This window comes from Otolemur garnettii, unplaced genomic scaffold (assembly GCF_000181295.1).
Source record: "Otolemur garnettii isolate 467f Iridium unplaced genomic scaffold, OtoGar3 scaffold00065, whole genome shotgun sequence".
In the NCBI taxonomy this organism is placed as follows: domain Eukaryota; kingdom Metazoa; phylum Chordata; class Mammalia; order Primates; family Galagidae; genus Otolemur; species Otolemur garnettii.
Window position 1 is genome coordinate 9,303,614 of NW_003852460.1, and position 20,333 is coordinate 9,323,946.

The following is a 20,333-nucleotide window of genomic DNA, read 5'->3' on the forward strand; positions in this document are numbered from 1 at the left end:
AATATTGTTACAGGGTATGTCATATTAAGAATTCATATTCTGAAAATTATACACTGGCAGAATCTTTTAAATGACCTCCTTCCCCTTGCCTTTCCGTGTCTCCTCAGACAAGAGGGGTTTCAGTGGGAAAGTGGTAATTATAATCCTACATTGGCAGACGTTTGGTATATATATGCCTGAGCAAAATAGGTGAGAGAGGGTGGGAATAAAGAAATAAAGGAAATTAAGTGGTCTAATAAGGCCTAGTGGAAGGTACATATAGCAAATATGGTTCTTAACCTTGAATAAAAGTCAGCTGCCAGAGCAATGAGCAGTCATTTCTATTTTATAGATATACTACTGACTGACAGGTAAAATTTTTGATCTTAACATTTGTTCCTGTAGAACCTAACCTTCTTGATTACAGAATCACCAAAGTAGATGGCATCTCAAAATTTCATATATCTCTTTAGGAAGATTCACTTGTGTACCTACATTGCATGAGAAGGGGAGGAGAATGAGACTATGCAAATTTATTTTAGCACATAAAATTTATAGATGAGGGGGTCAACACTAAGAAAAGTTTAGTAATATCTTTTGTTATTATTATTAAATCATAGCTGTGTACATTAATGCAGTCATGGGGTACAGTGTGCTGGTTTTATATACAATTTGAAATATTTTCACCAAACTGGTTAACATAGCCTTCATGGTATTTTCTTAGTTATTGTGTTAAGACATTTACATTCTGCCTTTAGAAAGATTCACATGTACCCTTGTAAGATGGACCATAGGTGTCACTTCCATTTATGGATTTAAGAATGGAACCAAAAAATCGTGTTGCCTTGTCTGATGGTCTTCCTAATGCCCCACGTGGCATTTTAAATTTTTGCGTCTCCCTTAGGATAATCAAATATGAGAGAAAAAAATTGAATTATAGCAATAGAAATTGAGACATTTTTATTCCACAATTCTGTATTTAAAAGCTTCCCTTATGATGTTAGATGTATCCCCAAGAAACAATGCTCCTTATAAAAATCTTCATACATAGAATTGCTGTCATCACTTAGCTTTTCTAGTCTCACCTTTTGTCATCCCTAAAATGGGACAATAATACCTTTCTTTTGTAACTTACAGGGTTATTTCTAGGACTCAAGGAACAAAAGCATTTAGAAAATTCAAAACTTATAAATGTATAGTAATAATTCATCCCCTTATTTAATACTGATAAAACAATCTTTAAAAACCAGCTTATCTTGCTTTCCAATTCCTGGTCCCTCTCCTAGTTTTATAGAATATTGAGATATGAGTGCAAGGTGAGAAGTAAGAAAGGAAGGTTATTTGTGGGAGGCAGGGAGAGCAGTTACTAGGCCACTGCAGTTATCCAGGGGAGAGGCGAAGGAAGCTTGGGCACAGGAGATTGTGGTGGATTTGGAGAGATGTGAAATAGTGTGGATCTATTTTGGAGGTAAAACTGAAAAATTTGCTGATTGTTTGAGGTGAGGTTTAGGAGGGTAAAAAAAAAGTTAAAGGTGGCTTGTGGATTTTGAAACTAAGCAACTAGAAGAATGGAATTGACCTTAACAGTGGAGTTGACATTAACAGAGACTCTGAAGGGAGAAGTCTCCTCTATGGGAATTAGTTTTCAGCTATGTTAAGTTCAAGGTGCTCATTAGATATCAGATGGAGACCTTAAGTAGGTGGTCTGGAATTGAGGGATGTAAATGTGGGAATTGTCAGCATATAGGTGATGTTAAGTATCATAAAACTGAATGTCATCACCTAGGAAGAGAGAGGAAGGTCTAGGATTGAACCCTGGGACACTGCAATGTTCAGAGGTTGGCAAGATGGGATACAGTGACAAAAGAGTAACAAAGAGATTGTGTGGGAATGAACAAGCAGGGAGGACAAAAACCAGGAGAGTGTGGTGTCCCCAAAACCAAGTGAAGAAAATGTTTTATGGAGAGTTGTCACCTGGGTAAGTAAGGACAGGGGATTGGCCATTGGATTTAGCTACGTGGCTGTCCCTGGTTACACTGAACAGGGACAATTTCAATGGAGTGGTGAGTGTAAGGGTGGTCAGCACATTGTACTCTATAAATGCAGTAATGTACACAGTTATGATCTAATAATAAAAAAGAAAACATGTATGGAACAGATTCAGGACGCTGTGGGAGACAGCAAATGGGGGTAGTTTGGGAGAAGTTTTGCCATAAAGGCTAGCAAAAAATGGGGTTTAGCTGAAGGGACAATGATTGTGGGGGTTAAGAGAGTTTGTTAAAGATTAGATAAAGACTGGCATATTCGGATGTACAGGGGAATGACCCAACAGTTCGGGACCAAGTGATGATATAGGAGAAAAAGAAAGTGCTGAAATGAGAGCATTGAGCAGACCAGAGAAGGGTGGCCTGCAGAGTGGGAGAGCTCATGCAGAGGAATGGGAGGGGAGGCAGGTGTATAAGCACAGTGCTGGGTAAAGCCTTCTGCTTCTTACATGTTCTGGGCCTGGAGAAGGGAACTAGGGCACTTCTTAAGTAACATAAATCAATGAGTTTTCCATTTTATTTTATTTTATTTTATTAGAGACAGGGTCTCGCTCTGTCACCCAGGATGGAGCATAATGGTGTCGTGACAGCTTGTTGCAACCTTAAACTCCTGGGCTCAAGGGATGCTCCTACCTCAGCCTCCCAAGTACTATGGGCATACACCACCATGCCTGGCTAATTTCTCTATTTTTTACAGAGGCAGGGATGTTGCTTAGACTGATCTTGAGCTCTTAGACGCAAGTGATCCTCCCACCTGGCCCCACTCAGTGCTACTATAAAGTGCTACTTTTCACCACCGCCTTGCCATGTTCCTTTTGGACCCACTGTCATCTCCTGCCTCGATTATTGCAGTAGGTTAAATCATTTCCCTGCCCCTGCACTCACGTCCCTCAAGAATGGTCATTCAAAATATAAGTCAAATTCAACCACTCTCACTTCATTTAACATAGTAGCCTTTAGAAGCACTGGCTGCCTTCCCAGTCTTTAAACCACCGTTCCCGCCTCAAGGACTCCATCCTCATTTTGTCCTTGCTGTTCCTTCAGTGTAGAATGTTCTTCCACCTGAATTTTCAGCGGCAGACTTTTTCCTGTTCTTCATAACTCAGTTTAAATGTCACCTCTTTAAAGAGATGTTCCTTAACCACTGGATCTTAAATAGCCACCTTATCACTTTCTCTCAATCAAAATGACTTTAAGTCTCTGCATATCACCATTTGCTGTTTTCTTATTTTGTTGTGTATAACCTACCTCTCCTATTAAAATGTAAGTTCTATGAGAGCAGAAATTTGCCTTACTGCCTATTTTATTTCCTAGTGCCTAGAACAGTGCCTGGTGCATGGGAGACACTTCATAAATATTTCTTGATTGCATGTATATCTTGCTTTTGTTTGCTTCTGTTTTCAGGACTGAGACCAGATGGTCTAGATGCTGCAGTCCAACTGAGAAATGCATAGTGCTCTCTCTGCTGTCATTTGCTGCAAAACAGCCCTTAGCTGCTATCTTCTATGGAACATCTGGTTCAATAGCAGATTCCTAACGCCAGCTTTAGATAAGGGCTTAATAGTGACAAAGAAATTCCTTGTCTTTTCCCTGAGAAGCCGCTAGGGTATGAAAGATACCACAGCTTAGGGCTTTGGTGACTGACCAGGCAACAACGTGTTTGATTTTTAGGCAAAAATGCCTACCTCTAATCAATCCAAGCAAATGTTTTCACCTTCAAAATGGTGACCTCAGAGGCTGAATCTTTTCCTAACTGTACTGCCAAGGCTTCAGACAGTCGTGGAAATCTTGCTAGAGTTAATATCCCGTGCCTCAACTCACATGTAGCTAACTCTAAATTGGCACCCAACATCTAGTGCTCACTCTATGCAAGGTAGGGATGTAATCATTTACATTTTACAAGTGGGAAACTGAGTCTCAAAGAAGTTAAAGGATTTTGTCTGGATCTGATGACCTTGATCAAGACCTACTCTTATTCGTGAATACATTCAAGTGTTTGAAAGTGTGTCCAGTTTTCAGAAACCACCAAATGTCACTTACATCTAAGTAGAGCAAATCAAGTAGATTCTCAAGGCTAATATCATTTTCAATTAGTAAATCCCTTGAAGATCTAGAAGGGGCCTCAGAAATTATACCAGCTGAAGATAAAACTTTAGAAATGTACTCAAGATTTCACTCTTTGGTTTTTTTGTTTTAGGCAGATCCATTTCATGCTAGCCAGAACCCTATCCCAACCTCAGCAACACACATTTGGCACACAGAAGAGACAGAACCGAGGCCTAGCTACTCAAATCTCTGTCTCTTCTGCTGAAATGGCTTAAAGATATCAATTGGCTGTGTTCACAATCACAAAGATGTGGAATAAATCCAAGTGTTGATCAATTCATGAGTAGACTAACAAAATGTGGTATGTATGTACATACACACACATTATGGGGTTCTATTCAGCTATTAAAAAGGGACTCAATTTGTTTTGTATCAATCTCGATGCTACTTGAGATCATTCTCCTTAGTGAAGTATAGCAAGAATGGAAAGATGCGCCAAACACCACATGCACTCACTATTAAATTGGCACTAACTGAACAGCACTCATGTGCACAGATAGAAGTAAACCTGGAAACAGAAGTGGGGCAGGAGGGAGGGGAAGTAGCAGAGGCGTGAAATCAAACCTAGTGTGTACAGTGTACACTGTTTGGTGGTGGGCACATTTGTTACTTTGTCTTAAGCAATACAAAAGTCACCCATGTAACCTAAATATTTGTACCCCTGTCATCTTCTGAAAAAAGAATAAACAAACCAGCTGTGTTAGCATATTTCAAGAGAGAAGCTTCTTCTATTTTTACATCCATGAAAAACAAAGGAAGAGGGGATGAATCTCTAGGCTTTAAAAAATTGTATCAGTCCGTTAGAAAACATCCTAGATAATTACTATATCAGAGGTGCATAAGGACCTGCAGAAGCCAGTCATTTCCTCTGGTGGCTTTATGCTGTGGAGAGTTGGCATCTGCACCATTCATAACTGTAGTACACAGATTGGCACAGGGCAGAGCCCCACAGTGCGCTGTTCCAGGTAGTCCAGATGTCTTGAAGGGAGGCTGTCTCTCACCAAGTAAACACACTGCCTATTTTCCTGTCACTTTCCCCGTTGAATAACTAGCTATTTGGTATCCGGAATAATTCTTGATTAATAGGCTAGTCCTTTTAAAAGGAGCATCTCAACTGTGCTCCAAAGGAAGCAGTTTTTCAAAACACATTCTCCCAAAGTATTTTTTTATCCCCTTTTCTCAATTATGAGGTGGTCTTGGGCTGCCACATGTTGACTCAGAGGTGAGGGAAGGTGTTGGTGGCCGCTGTCTTGGGGAAGGTAGAAAGGGAGAAGGAAAAATGACTAGACCAGTGTTTTTCAACCTTTTTCTTTTATCTTGTGGCACTTGAACCTACAGTTAAACTTGTAAGGCATGCTTAAATCATGTTGATCAAAAGGAAGAGTACAAAAAGGAATATACTCATTGTGCTTTGAACTTCTTTCGAAAATAATGTAATTAATGATCTTTAACATTTTTCACAGCACACTGTAGCTCCTCTCGTGGCATACCAGTTGAAAATCACTGGACTAGACATGTGAGAGGGCTTTGTTACCATCATTAGGAATCCAAAGGAGGATAAAAGACACTGGGGAAGGAAGAGGACAGTGTCAGCCATGAAGTCACAGAGGAATCAGTACTTATGGGAATGCTTGTCCAGCTTTGCTTTGGCTATAAACACAATGGCTATAAAATTTATCCATTCAACAAGTGTTTATGTTCCTTGTACATCCAGGACACTGTTCTAGGTATTTGGGATCCATCAGTGAAAAATAAAAATAAAACAAAGATCCCCTCCTGTGTGGAACTTGCATTCCAGCAAGGGATTCAGACAAACACTAAAGATAAGAATAAATTATATAGAGTGCTAGTGCATGATAAGCACTATGCAAATGAGGAAAACTACAACAGTTAATAGGGACTCAGAGTCCAGGGCCTGAGAGCCCTGCAGTTTTAAATAGGCCTTTCAGAGGTATCATTTTTTGGAAGAGTATTTGTGCACAGACTTTGACAGGGGGAAGGAGCTGGTCATGCAGAGGTCTGAAGGAAGGACATTCAAGGCTGAGGGAACAACTGTGCAAAGAGCCTGCAGTGGGAAGATACCTGCAGCGTGGCTGAGCCCGCCCAGTGTGCACTTTCTTAAGCCAGTTGGGTCGGGGAAGAAATGGGGGCCAGGAGGTGCATGGGAATAGATTAGGCCAGGCCCTTGGTCATCGTAGGAATGGGACTCTAGCTTGAAAGAGAACAGAGACTTTTTGCAGAGTTTGGATCAGACAAGTAACCTTATCTGACTCACGTTTAAAAAAAATCCCTTTGTCTGCTACATTGAGAATAGATTATGGCACAAAACGAAAAGATTTCTCTTTTTTAAACATGTTGCCTTATATGACAGGGTTGCTATGAGACTCAAATGCAAAAATGCCTTAAAAATCATAAAGCACAGTGCAGACCCAAACGACAATTATTTCACACAAATAATAGGGGGTTCAAAACCAAGGTCCCTCTTGCCTCCCCTGGTCCATGGTTAGTAGCCATGTTCGTTCAATTAGACTACTCCGTCTCTGGAAGCTAAAAGAAAATTGATTCTGTTTGTTAAAAAAATGTAATTTTATGCTTTAGTTTTAAATCATTTAGATTTTGCAGATTGCTACTTACTTTATGTTTAGTTTTTGAAAGAAATGTGTGTGTGTCTGTGTGTGTGTGTGTTTAAGAACATGTAAGTGCTAGGCATGAATACTGAACATTTTAAATTTAACAACCGATCAGGATAGGGGAGAAGTGTGGGAACTTTAAACCTATTTCCTTTTCCTTAGTCCCCTCGGAGAGCTAGACTGGAGCACTGGCTAGATCTTCTAACATTTCGGGGGTGATGTCTGTTCTTTGCGGTGGCCCTGCTACCAGGTGAACCCCGCTGGGTGAGAGAGCACACACTTTGTGTGGCCAGCTGACCTTCACAGAGTCGGGGGTTGGGGGGGGGGATTTTAAAAGGATTTTGGAGAAGAGGCCTTGAGACTCCAGGAGAAAGAAGAAAAGGGGGCCCAAAAAAGCCTGAGCCTCCTGGGAGATAGAACTGAGTTAATGAACGAGGGTGATTATCCAAGGTAATTATGTAAAAGAGAAGACTAGGAGTTCTAAATGGCTGCAACTTGGAGTTTACTCTGCCTAAGGTGAGCGTTTATGTTTCTGTGTTTTTGTTTCTCTGGCAAGGTTTTGTTTTTGTTTTTTTCTTTCCCTTCTTCACTGCTGCTCAGTTGCAAAAGCAGCTCTCTCTGCCTGCCAGTCCCGATTCTCATCCCATCTCTTCCCTTGGCTTCCCAGCCCTGTTCAAATTCGCCTCGGCGCCACTGGCTCCTGGGACCCTCCGCTCCATCCCCCTCTGGGAAGGAGCGGCTGTGCCGTCCCCGGTTCTCCCTCCCCCCAATCTCCTTTAGGTGCTGCTGTCCAGAGACACACCTTCCCAACCAGCCGGTCACGTTTCACCCCAGTGGTGTGGAGAAGCAGGGGCAACTCTGCGCTCTCCAAATGAGCCCGCCGCGCTGGGCATCTCCCTTCCCTTCCCCTAAACCATCCAGTCTCAGTCATCCCTGCTCCTTCCCCAGCCTAGTTTTGTTTACAGAACCAACCAGGGCTTTGGGCAACCTGCAGTGGCTGGGCTCTCCTTTGGTTTGGGGAGGGAGGGGGTAGCGTTCATGGTCTTCCAGTGTGCAGTAGGCTGTTAGACCCGATCTTTCCGATCGGGAGGCACAAGCAACGGGTGACAGGAAAGTGCCCCCTCCCCCCGGGCGGGTGGGGGTGGGGAGAGGAGCAGGGACTCAGCTTGGGGAAGGAGGCTGGGAGGCAGCTGCAGTGCTGCAAGGGGTGCGTGCGCGTGTGCCCGCCGCCTCCCGGCTCCGTCTGCGCTCCGTGCGCTGGGCACAGGGGCCGGAGGGTCGGAGCCGGAGCGGCGCCGGTGGCCCAGGCCTCGCTTCCCGTGGGCGCCCGGCTGCCCTGTGTCCAGAGTGCACGGGTAGGGTGCAAGACCCGGGCTGCGCTGCCGCTCCTACTGCTTAAGCCCTGCCTGTCTCCCTTTCCATTGAGTTTTGCTGCCGAGGGTGCCCATCAATGGTCCTGCCCAGGGATGCACACGCAGCTCTTGGCCGGAGGGGGGTAGCAGCCGCCACCTCCAGGTGCAGGCTCTGCTGCTGCTGCCACCCGCTGTCACTGCCACTCGAGCCCCAGGCGCGCTGAGGTCCTGGCCATGGGGCTGCAGTTGCTGGCGTGAGAAGGGGCGACAGAATTGCCGCTCTCAGGGTCCCCCGCTGCCTGCATGGATGTCTTCAGCTTTGTGAAGATTGCAAAGCTCTCAAGGTAGGGGCTGCTCGGGTTCTATTGGCACCCAGGGCCGCTGCCGTGGGCAACTTGGTACCTTATTTGCGGGGAGGTTGGGGAAAAGCAAAAGCTGGAGAGAGCAGTGGTGCTTAAGATGGGAGCAAGGTGGCCAGGGGGTCTGCCTCCTTCAACTTTGTTTCTCACTGGCTTGCGGGGCTTATGTATCCATGGTTGTAGACCACACAGAAGGAGTATACACACACCCTCAGGAACGCACCAATATTCATGACAGTTTGTTTTCCCTAAGGAAAAGCTCCAGTCGTGCTTGGGGTCAAGTGTATAATTCAGGACTAAGAGAGGATGGTTACAATTGTTACTGCTAAGGAAAGCCAAAAGTGCTTAGAACTTGGGTGCATGTCTTCCAAGCAGCAGCAAGCCAAAGTGCTTCCTTTCCCCCACCCCTAAATTAGACCTCCACACCCCTGGCAAGTCAGCTTCTAGGTTAACCCAGGTGTTCTCAGCAGTGACCTAGTTGGTGAAGTCATGGAGATTAAAAAGGAAGAATTCTTAGGGTAACTATATACATTCTTAAGCCTTGAAAGATTTAGATATTTGCTTGCAAGTGGCTATGTTGTTAAAACTAAAAATCATCAGTTCGGGCTGATTTCTTGGGCAGCGCTGATAGAGGAGGCATATTTCTACTTTGGGACCACCTAGGTGTTACCTGGTCGGAGCATTGCCTCCTGATTCTTCTGCCCTGCTTGAGCTTCCAAAGTCTTCTTTCAACCCAGGAAGTAAGGTCTGTGCCTTTTGCAGTGTGGCATTAACTAGGAAGAGCCAGAGAGGAGAGGTTTTAGAAAACCGTGCCTAATCTGCTCCTGGAGCTCTAGACCTACCAGGCAGACAGTGGGATTTTTCCAGGATGCAGCTGAAAGACTCACATGCAGTATGGAGAGGATAATTCTAGGTTTTCTTTCAGTCCTTAGTGTCAGAGTAAGATGTGTTGATTGCATCAGGCAAGATTGAGTAGCCTGAAGCAGAAATGTATGTCCACTTTGCTTTGCTAACCGTTTGGGCCACTTCAGAAATGGTCCGTTTGGATGTTGTCATCCTCTCCAACATCCACAGGTCTTTGTTTATTCTTCCTGCTCATCTCCACCTCCCCTCACTACTCACATGGGCTGTTCTTCATGTCACAAGCAGATTTCCCCAGGGAAAGGGGACCAGTGTAACTTAGAACTAGTCTGCGCAGAGCAGAAATATACAGTCAATGAGTAAATACCTCTGTTTTAGAGCAGACTATAAAGAGGTGTTGCCCTGCAGGTCAGAAGACTGATGTGTTAAGTAGTAGATAATTACAGTGTGGCAGAATATTTGCTTTCATACTGTTCTCATAGAGGGCCATGACTTGACGCCACTATTCTATTAACTTCCTGCATGCTTCTGCCTATGGCTAGTTTATAAACAGCTGTCAAATAATGAACCATGGTTGGGAAACAGCTGTGGATGACTTTAGAGGTTGCATGGTGCCCTCTGTGTGATGGATACAGACATTGCTAAAGGGAAAGAGAACTTCAACCAATAGCATAGCTTCAAGTAACCAAGATAGTTTCAGCTGCCTCAAATGTTAAAACCAAAAGGATTAACAAAATATCTGGAGCCTCAGTTTAGTCCTTAAACTTTGGAGCTTTGGAGATAACAGTGCTATGTGTCAGTGAAAAGATGCTTTAGACTCATTTCACTAAATTCTAGGATGCCTACGTGATATTCACACCCCAAGCCAGGATGTGGGGGGATTTGTATCTTATTTTAAACAGAGTTTAAAATTTAGTAAATGAGTGTGACTTTCACTTTCTATCCTTAATGTGATCCGATGGAGTGTTTATTCTAAAGAGAGAAGGTGCACATATTCTGAGCTAATGTGTCGACTAAAAAATCTATCCAAAGAAGTTTTTCTTTTTCCTCAGTATGAGCACAAGGATGGTCCCCGGGTTCTTTTTGTGGGTCATCAGAAAGCAAAAATGTGTTTGTAGCTGTTTGTTTTTGCCCTTGAGGGAAGAAAGTCTTGTGCATGTGTTTTAAACACTGTTACAGAAATCAAGTTCTTTTCTCAAAGGTGAAGTATAAAAGTGCTTACACTGCAGGATTTCCCTGATTTCAGAAGGGATAATCTTCCTAAAGGATTTAGCTTTGATCAGCGTCGTTACTTGAGTGCTTAAAATTCTCTTGGTTTAGAGGCAAGGACACGCAGTTACCCCAGGTCTTTGCTTTGCCTTTGGTTTTCCAAACTTGAGTTTCCAAACGGCAATTCAGAAAGTATTTGCTGTAACTGATAATTGCTAAGTGTCTATCTGTGAGTAAAGACAGTGGTAATTACAGAGAATTCCAAGAGAATATTAATCCACACTGGAATTAATAAATTGCATTTTTTGACTTTTCAAAGTACTTACATTTAACCAGTTGTTCCCAGAATCTATGTCCTGTGAATCGTGTGAAAAATCAGACTTCAAATTGTTCCTTTAGAGCCCAGTACTCTCATATGATCATCATTTTTAAAAAAAATGTTGCCAAGTGTTGGAATAGCTGGCACCATAGTTGGGACCCTTTCTATCATCTATTTGAGTTATGACCCTCGATTGCATCCATTGTGGGTGGCACACCGTGTCATGGTTCTATCTGGAGATGTTTTTTCCTGTTCTTCTAATTTTCTGCTTATTAAACTGCTTGATAGTTTACATGCAGTTTTACTTCACTGTTTCCTTGGTAACAATTCTATATCATTTTCCATCCTTGTAGATGAGTGCATTACAGATGATTACTTTATAAACCAGTAATAGTATAAAAACAAGCATATATTTTTATTGTTACTGCTCTTTGTATTGACTATTTCATTCGTAAAGCAGATATACTTTTCCAAATGTTTATAGAAGAATGTAGTCCAGTAGAAAAACATATGATTATGCCCCCTTTGCCTGAGGGAGGTGATTTGAAACTCAAAACTCATAGGGGTGTTATTAAACTGAGCAATGTATCCATGGATTGAGTGCTTGACTTCAATTTTTTTTTCCTTTCAGCAAGATAGCAGACTTTGAGGTAATGATTGAGTACCAATTGTTGATATAAAGATTTTTGCTTATAGTAGTAGATAAATTTGGGGGCATGCTTTATTTTGCATTGTCTTATAGTTGCATAGCTTATTTTGTGGCTTATAGAAGTGATTAATATCTGCCATAATAAAGTATGCTAATTTCATTACTAGCATCTTATATTTGAGGAAAAACCAAAAAACACGTCTTTATAGTTTTCTTACATTTTTATGTAAAATCTATTTAGATATTACTAAACTTCTGTTCTTTACCTTATTCAGAATTAAATATTTCTCAGGGAAAAGGGAAAGTTAAAAAAGACATGTAAAAGGTCAGAGTTTTCCCCTATCTACTATTTTCACTGAATGATTGCATTAATATTGCTGATAATCATGAGCTCTGGAGGCTAGCAGTGAAAAACCCCCCAAAGACTGGCTTTGAATTTTATTAAAAATGCTACTTGCTCATCTTCTGAGTCCTTTCTGAGTTCTGCTGATTTTTGTGGCTGTCAGGAGGTGAAATGATGAACAGTTTCATAACAGAACTAGATTCCTGTTTTAGTAATATTTAACTCTACTTTCCCAAGGGTTGGTAGTTTGCAGCTGTGAAAGTCTTCTAGTCTCTGGCAGTTGTGGGAAGAAGGCACTGGTTCAGACTTTGTGCTGTTTTCAGCTTCTCTCTCTCTCTCTCTTTCTCTTTCTCCCCCCGCCACCCCTCTCTCATTCTCTGGAGCAAGTGAATTTCACCTTCTTACTATCAGACTTTGGTACAGACTGTCAGCTGCAATGAAACTTACTTGTACTTGCAATGCATGACCTGGAAATTCTCACTTTCTGTTTATGGCCCTTCCAGCTGTTCATTTTCTCCCTTTACACACATGAGCACTGTTCAACTTTATTACTTTATTATTCCACTTGGGCTTTACTGGGGAAGTTTAGCTGTGAGGGAATATACATTACTGGTGAGCTAGAAATGTATCTTTAAGGAATGGATTTGAAACCAGTGACTTCAGGCTTAGTGCAATAAGAAAAATTGAGGCCATTTTTTGACTTTGTTGAAACATACAGTCCTGAAATCTGCCACCCTTATCATCAAATGATTTTGAGCCATGAAAGCTAATCATAGCAAGAAATGAAAATTATAAATAGATTTAACCAGGGGTTGGCAAGCTATGGCCTATGGGCCAAATCTGCCTTGCTGACTGTTATGGTACAGTTTGTAAGCTAAGAATGGTTTCTGTATTTTTAAATGGTTCAAAAAAATCAGAAGATGAAGAATATGAAATTAAAATTTTTAGTATCCATAAATAAAGTTTTCTGGGGCACACACATGCTCATTCATTTATGTGCTGTCTATAGCCCTATTTGCTCAACAATAGCTAAGTTGCATTGATGCCACAGAAAAATTATGGTATGCAGAGCCTAAAATATTTCCTGTCTAGCTCTTTGCAGAAAAATTTTACTGACTCTCGAGTTAAACAAAGCCTTTTCTTATTTTCTTTATCATTATCAGCACACATGTAGCCACATGTATACCCAAATATGCACATCTAATTGAGCATATTATGTACTCAAATTCACTAATTCACATTCCCAATTAATGTAGATCTTATCTTTAGAGAAACTTCTGATCTTAAATTATTTATGTAACTGTTGGAAATCTACTATTAGAAGTAAACATAATTGTCCTACCAGTATTTTTTGCACTTGGGAAAATCATGCATGCTTATTCTTTGGTCATTAAGTTTACTTGTTTGCAGGTCGGAGCATGGAGAGTTACTTGTTAGGGTTATGCCTGCCTACCATAAGGCTTTAAACTTCTAGTTCAACACTGATGGAAAAAGAATGTCCAGTACTACTTGGAGAGCTTCTACCAGTGTGTGCTGGTGAACTGATAATCAAGTCAACGGGAGAATGCCTAGTATTTCCTTACAGTATACTTGAGCCATCTGGTCCTAATTGCTAATGACCTTCACTAATCTGTTTCCAAATGGAAAGAAAACTAGATAAGTGGATTTAGTTGTAGGCAGAGGAATGGAGGTAGGCTGTATCAATTTGGAGTTGAGTTTAACCTAACTTTCTTATGATTTGACTGAGCACATTGTAATGTAAAACTATAAACTACTTTTAGTTTTTTACAGGGAAAAAATATCAAAAGTATGCTGCCTTCCTTCTGAGTAATTTAGGCCATTATGTGCTTAAGCTCTGAAAATTATCTTGAAGAAATCTAAGCCTTAGTTTTAGATAACAAAGTTAGCATTCCCATTTTTTCCTGGCAAAGAGATGAGAAGGGTTTCCTGCATGAACTATTATTTCAGAAATATATTTTTAAGTATGGTTTACAGCATTTGGCACATGATGAATACTCTATACTAAATAATTAGTGAGTGGAATCATAAACAATTCATTCTAATACTTGTTGCAAACAAATCGTCTTATTTATTTAGCTGAACAATTACCATGATCGGTACCTTTTGAATGTAAAGGAGTGTACATGTTAAAAATAAATAGCTTGCTCTTGGACTCAGTCTCAGAGAACAAACTTTTATTTCTGTGTTGACATTCCAAACATATTGTTTGTGATCACTGATGTTTAAAAAGCCATCAACTCATACTTCTAAGAAATCTGTTTTCTTGCTAGAAACTCAACAAGTAAAGTTATGATATTAAAATGGGTTTTTATAGATGTAAGTTTTTATTTTTGGAAATCCTCTTTGAGTGGGAGGAAAACAATCATTCTTATGAAAGAAGCATTTCTAAAGTTTAAAACTGAAAAGTAATTTCTCTATAGCTAACAACTTACTGTAGGGTTTTAATGTTTATTTTTTTTTAGTATGTTTCATAAGTTTCGTGAGATTTGCCTAATTGAAAATGAGAACATGATGATTATCTGACAAAGATGAGCTCAAAAAAAGGTGAACATTCATAAAATTGTTAAAATTTTCCCAGTCAAGGTAGGTGTGAGAAAATTTACCTGTTAATTGGAGTACTTATTGGATTGGTCAGGGACTGGTTGTGGGGACCATTGTGATGATTCTATATTGGATCACACACCTGACCATGGTGATTTTACAATGGCTCCTCTAACTGGAGTCCTGAGTGTTTATCTCATATGAAATTCACAGGCGTGACTGAGGTCAGCAATCTTGACCCCTGTACTGGAGCCATTAGCAGTGATTGGTATGCAGTGGGTGGATCCTAGAGTTTCTTTTGGCCCAAGTCCCAAACATGCTCAACTGACTCAGGAATACGGCCCCTTTATAGCATAGGGCCTGGACTGGCAAAATATAGCCTACCTGATTTGTTTATTTATTTATTTTTATTTCTCTAATATTTTTTCTTTATTAAATCATAACTGTGTACATTGACGCATTTATGGGCTTCAGTGTACTGATTTGATATACAATGTGAAATGCTTACATCGAACTGATTAACACATCCATCACTTTGCTTACTTAATTGTTGTGGAAAGACAATTCTACTCTTTTTTTAATAGTTTTGAAGTGTGCCATTGAATTATGCACATTAGGTGAGGTCCCATCAAATTTTACCCATTTTACAATAGCTTTACTGCCTGTTTGATAAATAAAGTTTTGGGGGGATGTGGTTATGCCCATTTGTTTCTGTACCATCTGTAGCTGCTCTTGAGAGAGTTGAATGGTTGTAGCAGAGGCCACATGGTTTGTAAAGTCTAAAGATTCACTCCTTGCCATTTACATGGATATTTTACTGTTCTTCCCTGTCCTCTTGCCCAATACTTCAATTCTCCTTTGGATCTGGAGCCATGACCTGGACATCAGCATGCTTTACATCAGCATGAGAGGGAGAAAAGTGGGTATGACTGGGTGAAATCAGTCTGCCAGTCCCCTCGCCAGGGGTCTTATACCATTAGGATTCACTATTCCACTTGTAGGTTAATTTAGAAGCTTTCTAAAGTGCCCATGATCCTCTCTGCCCCCTCTATTTGGTTTTGAGGGTGAAATCTACATTTTTTATCTTCACCTTTTCAGGTTTGGCTCCTGTCTCCCATTTCCTGTGTTTCCCTTGGGTACAATCTTTCTAGATCCTTGTTATTTCTCCTTCTCAGCCTTAACTTCCTATTCAACACCAAACATATATGTGTATGTGAACAAACCCATATGTCTACCTCCAACCAGGTTGAACTTCTTAGTTGCCACATCTCTGAGCCTTTGCATAGACTCTTCATTTTGTCTAGAATAATCTTTACTTTGCCTGATTTTCACCTTAAAAACTATTATTTTTCTTTATATCTCAGGTTTTTGTTTGGGGAGTTTTAGTTTTATTGAGACAGAGCCTCACTATATTGCCCTGGGTAGAGTGCTATGGCTTCACAGCTCACAGCAACCTCAAACTCTTGGGCTTAAGCAATTCTCTTGCCTCAGCCTCCCAAGCAACTGGGACTACAGGCGCCTGCCACAATGCCTGGCTATTTTGTTGTTGTTGTCGTTGTTGTTGTTGCAGTTGTCATTGTTTAGCTGACCCAGGCCAGGTTCAAAACTGCCACCCTCAATGCATGTGGCTGGCACCATAACCACTGTGCTAAGGGAGCTGAGCCTATGTCTCAGTTTTTAATCTGAGTTTGTTTCACGTTGGCTTCTTTAACCTCCCAATCCTGAGTTACATAACTTGACTAGTATCATTTATTAGTTAAAATAATTTAACTGTTCTAACAGATTAACCCTTCAATTTTTAGTGACTCATTTCTTGCTTGCATGATGTCCCAAGCAGCTGTTCCTGATGAAGTAGAAGAGCTTCGCTAGTATATACTGTCATTCAGAGAGCCTGGAAAATAGAGGCCCTTCATCTTCAATATGACAGCCAAGGTACTGACAGATAAGGGGAGATAAATGGTGGAAAGTTGAGTGGAAGATTTTAAAGGTCCATGCCCAGAATCATATTAATAGTACATCAATCTGCCCTCATTTCATTAACCAGAACTCTGGCCATGTCTGTGAGGGAGGCTGCGAAGTTTAGTGTAGCTTTGCCCTGCACTTGCTGGACACCTTGTGCCCTACCCTTCTCATAACATTTATGCATTATGTAGTAGATTACACTTTGATTCCACTTTTTAAGCATTCCCTGAATCTAAGCCTTTTTTCTATGTGACATTAAAGCTCTACCTGTTACAGAGTGGAGTGACTTCCCTGACACACTGCTATGGGGTTTGGTCAAGTGACTTGCTTTTGTCAATGGAACAGGGACAGGAGCCATAGAGTATTGGTTTGGTAGAAAACTGCCTTTGAGGCATTGCACTTTCCTTTATTGCTTCTAACATTGCTATGTAAAGAATTGCTTGGTTTGGCTTGTTGATCCCAGAAGGTAGATTGAGATAGAGTCGCACCATCCTGCAAACTTGTGAGCTTAAAAACAGTCATTTATTGTTGTATAACACTGTGTTATGGAGCATTATTATGGCAATGGTTGCCTGGTAGAGATTGTTATAACTGAGTCCAGTTTTGCCTTGTGTCTTGTTTAGGAACTTTCAAATGGCAAAACCCCTTTGTATTCAACCTCCTTAGTTCATAGTAGATACAGTCACGTTTTGTTTTATTGCACTTCACTTTATCATGCTTTGTAGACATTGTGTTTTTCACAAATTGAAGGTTTGTGACAATCTACCGTCTAGCAAGTCTATGGGTGCCATTTTTCTAAAAGCATGTGCTTACTTTGTGTCTCTGCATTACATTTTGGTAATTCTCAAAATATTTCAAACTTTGAAGTTATTATGTACATTATGGTTCTGTGATCAGCTTTCTTTGATATTACTAATGTGATTATGTGGGACAACACAAACCATATCTGTGTAAGGTAGTGAACTTCATCAATCAATGTTGTGTGTGTTCTGACTGCTCCCTCAGTCATTCCCTTTCCTCTCTCCCTTTTTTTTTGGGGGGGAGGTGTCTCTCTATTACCTGAGACACAACAAAATTGAAATAATGTCAATAAATAACCCCACAATGGCCTCTATGTATTGAAGTGAAAGGAAGAACCACTTATCTCTCACTTTAAATCAAAGCTAGAAATGACTAAGCTTAGTGAAGAAGGGAAGGCAGAAGCTGAGACCAGCTGAAAGCTGGGCCTCTGACACCAAGCAGTTAGCCAAGTTGTGAATTTAAAGGAAAAGTTCTTAAAGGAAATTAAAATTGCTGCTCTAGTGAACACATGGATGATAAGAAAGTGAAGCAACTTTATTGCTGATATGGAGAAAGTTTTAGCGGGCTGGTTAGAAGATCAAACCAACTGTATAACAATGCCTTGAGCAAAAGCCTAATCCAAAGCAAGGCCCTAGCTTTCTTCCATTCTGCGAAGGCTGAGAGAGGTAAGAGAGCTGCATAAAAACAGTTAGAAGGTAGTAGAGGCTTGTTCATTAGGTTTAAGGAAAGAAGCTATCTATCTCCATAACATAAAAGTGCAAGGTGAAGTAGCTGATGCAAGTTATATAGAAGATCTAGCTAAGATAATTGATGAAGGTGGCTTACTAAACAACAGATTTTCAGTGTAGATGAAAAAGTCTTCTATTGGAAGATGTCATCTAGGACTTTATTAGATACGAAAAGTCAAGTCACTGCCTGGCTTCAAAGCTTTGGAAGACATGTTGACTATTTTATTATGGGCTAATGTGGCTAGTGACTTGAAGTTGCAACCAATGTTTATTGACCATTCCAAAAATCCTAGGGCCTTTAAGAATTATGCAAAATATACTCTGCTGTGCTCTATAAATGGAACAACAAAGCCTGGGTGGAATTTGCTTTACAGCATGGTACTGAATATTTTAAGCCCACTATTGAGACTTACTGCTTAGAAAAAAAAAGATTCCTTTCGAAATATTACTGCTCATTGACAAGGTACCTGGTAACTCAGAAGCTCTGATGGAGATGTAAAGGAGATGATTATTGTTGTTTTCATGCCTTCTAACATAACATCCATTCTGTAGCCCATGGATCAAGGAATAATTTTGACTTTCAAGTCATATTATTTAAGAAATTTGGCCTGTCTGAAAGGAGTGAATTATCTCAGTTGTTCACATTCAGTTGTAGATCAAATTCTTTATTCTACTCTTTCCCCTCCCTTCTCACTATTACACTTGACTTGTCTTTAGAAAACAAAAATAACTACACTTTGTAAGACCATAGCTGCCATACATAGTGATTCCTTTGATCTGGGCAAAGTAACTTATAGTTCTTATGAAAAGGACTTACTGTGCTGATGCTGTTAAGAATATTTGTGATTCGTGGGAGAACATCAAAGAAGCAGTATCAACAGGAGTTTGAAAGAAATAGATTCTAGCTTTCATTAATTACTTTGAAGGTTTAAAGACCTCAGTGGAGAAAATAACTGCAGATATGGTAGAAATAGCAAGAGAACTAGAATTAGAAGTGGAGCCTGAAGGTAGGATTGAATAGCTGCAATCCTATAACAAAACTTGAATGGATGAGAGTTGCTTCTTATGGACAAACAGAGAAAGTGGTTTCTTGAGATGGAATCTACTCCTGGTGAAGATACTCTGAACATTGTTGAAATAACAACAGTAGATTTAGACTATAAAATATACTTCGTTGACAAAACAGTAGCAGGGTTTGAGAGGCTTGACTCCAATTTTGAAAGAAGTTCTTCTGTGGGTAAAATGCTATCAAAGCAGCATCACATGCTGCAGAGAAATCTTTCATGAAAGGAAGAGTCAATGGATGTGACATACTTCATTGTTGTCTTATTTATAAGAAATTGCTACAGCTATCCCAGCCTTCAGCAACCACCACACTGATCAGTTGGCAGCCATCCACATTGAGGCAATTGTGTCCACCAGTAAAAAGATTAAGATTTGCTGAAGGCTCAGGGGATCATTAGCATTTTTTAGCAATGAAATATTTTAAATTAAGGTATATACATTTTTTTTTTAGAGACAGAGTCTTACTTTGTTGCCCTCGGTAGAGTACTGTGGCATCACAGCTCACAGCAACCTCCAGCTCTTGGGCATAGGCAATTCTCTTGCCTCAGCCTCCCGAGTAGCCAGGACTACAGGCACCTGCCATAACACCCAGCTATTTTTTTGTTGCAGTTTGGCTGGGGCTGGGTTTGAACCCGCCACCCTTGGTGTATGGGGCCTATGCCCTATTCACTGAGCCATAGGCACCACCCAGGTATATACATTTTTTAGACATAATATATTGTATACTTAATAGACTACAGTATAGTATGAACTTAACTTTTTTTTATACTCACTGGGAAACCAAAACATTTGTGTGACTTGCTTTATTGCAATTTCACTTTATTGCAGTGGTCTGGAACCAAACAATATCTCCAAGGTATGCCCGTTGTAAGTATTTGGTGAATTATGAATGAATCAGAGTAGAACCAACTGCATTCTACTTGATGTTAAATATTGATTATCCCAGATATGACTGCTTCTGTACTTCTACAAATAGGACTACTCCTGAATTTTGGGATCTGCTATCAGTGCTTGTTTACTGTAGCCATTTTACACTTAGCAGGGAAGTGTGGCCTGTCTCTATAGCTTGGGAACCAGCCTCACATCTGGGCCCATATCCTCTCATTTTCATATTGGTTTTCTTCCTTTCCTCTGGTCCGGAGAATTTTGATCTTGGATTATATACATTATATCTCTACTGCCAGAAAAGAATTGTAGATAATGCTTATAAAATATTTAAATATTTGATAATGAGAATTATATATACTTCAATGTGATGTTAAAGAACCTATTATTAGGGTCTTTGGCATACAACACATTGGAAAAATGAGACCCCAAAAGTGAAATGGTCACTATGTGAAATGAAAGACATTGCTAAAATATG

General features: G+C 40.5%; 1 protein-coding gene across 2 annotated transcripts in view; it reads left to right on the top strand.

Moving 5' to 3' along the window:
- The first annotated feature begins 7,941 nt into the window (after positions 1-7,941).
- Positions 7,942-20,333, top strand: part of FRMPD4 (FERM and PDZ domain containing 4) — a 531,361-nt gene continuing 518,969 nt past the window's right edge. Inside the window, exon 1 of one of the 2 annotated variants that reach the window (XM_003793053.2) lies at positions 7,942-8,456. In XM_003793053.2, the coding sequence (XP_003793101.1) occupies positions 8,416-8,456 (41 nt within the window). In that variant the 5' untranslated portion in view covers positions 7,942-8,415. The remainder of the gene's footprint in view (positions 8,457-20,333) is intronic. The other variant, XM_012807155.1, reaches the window with a different exon arrangement.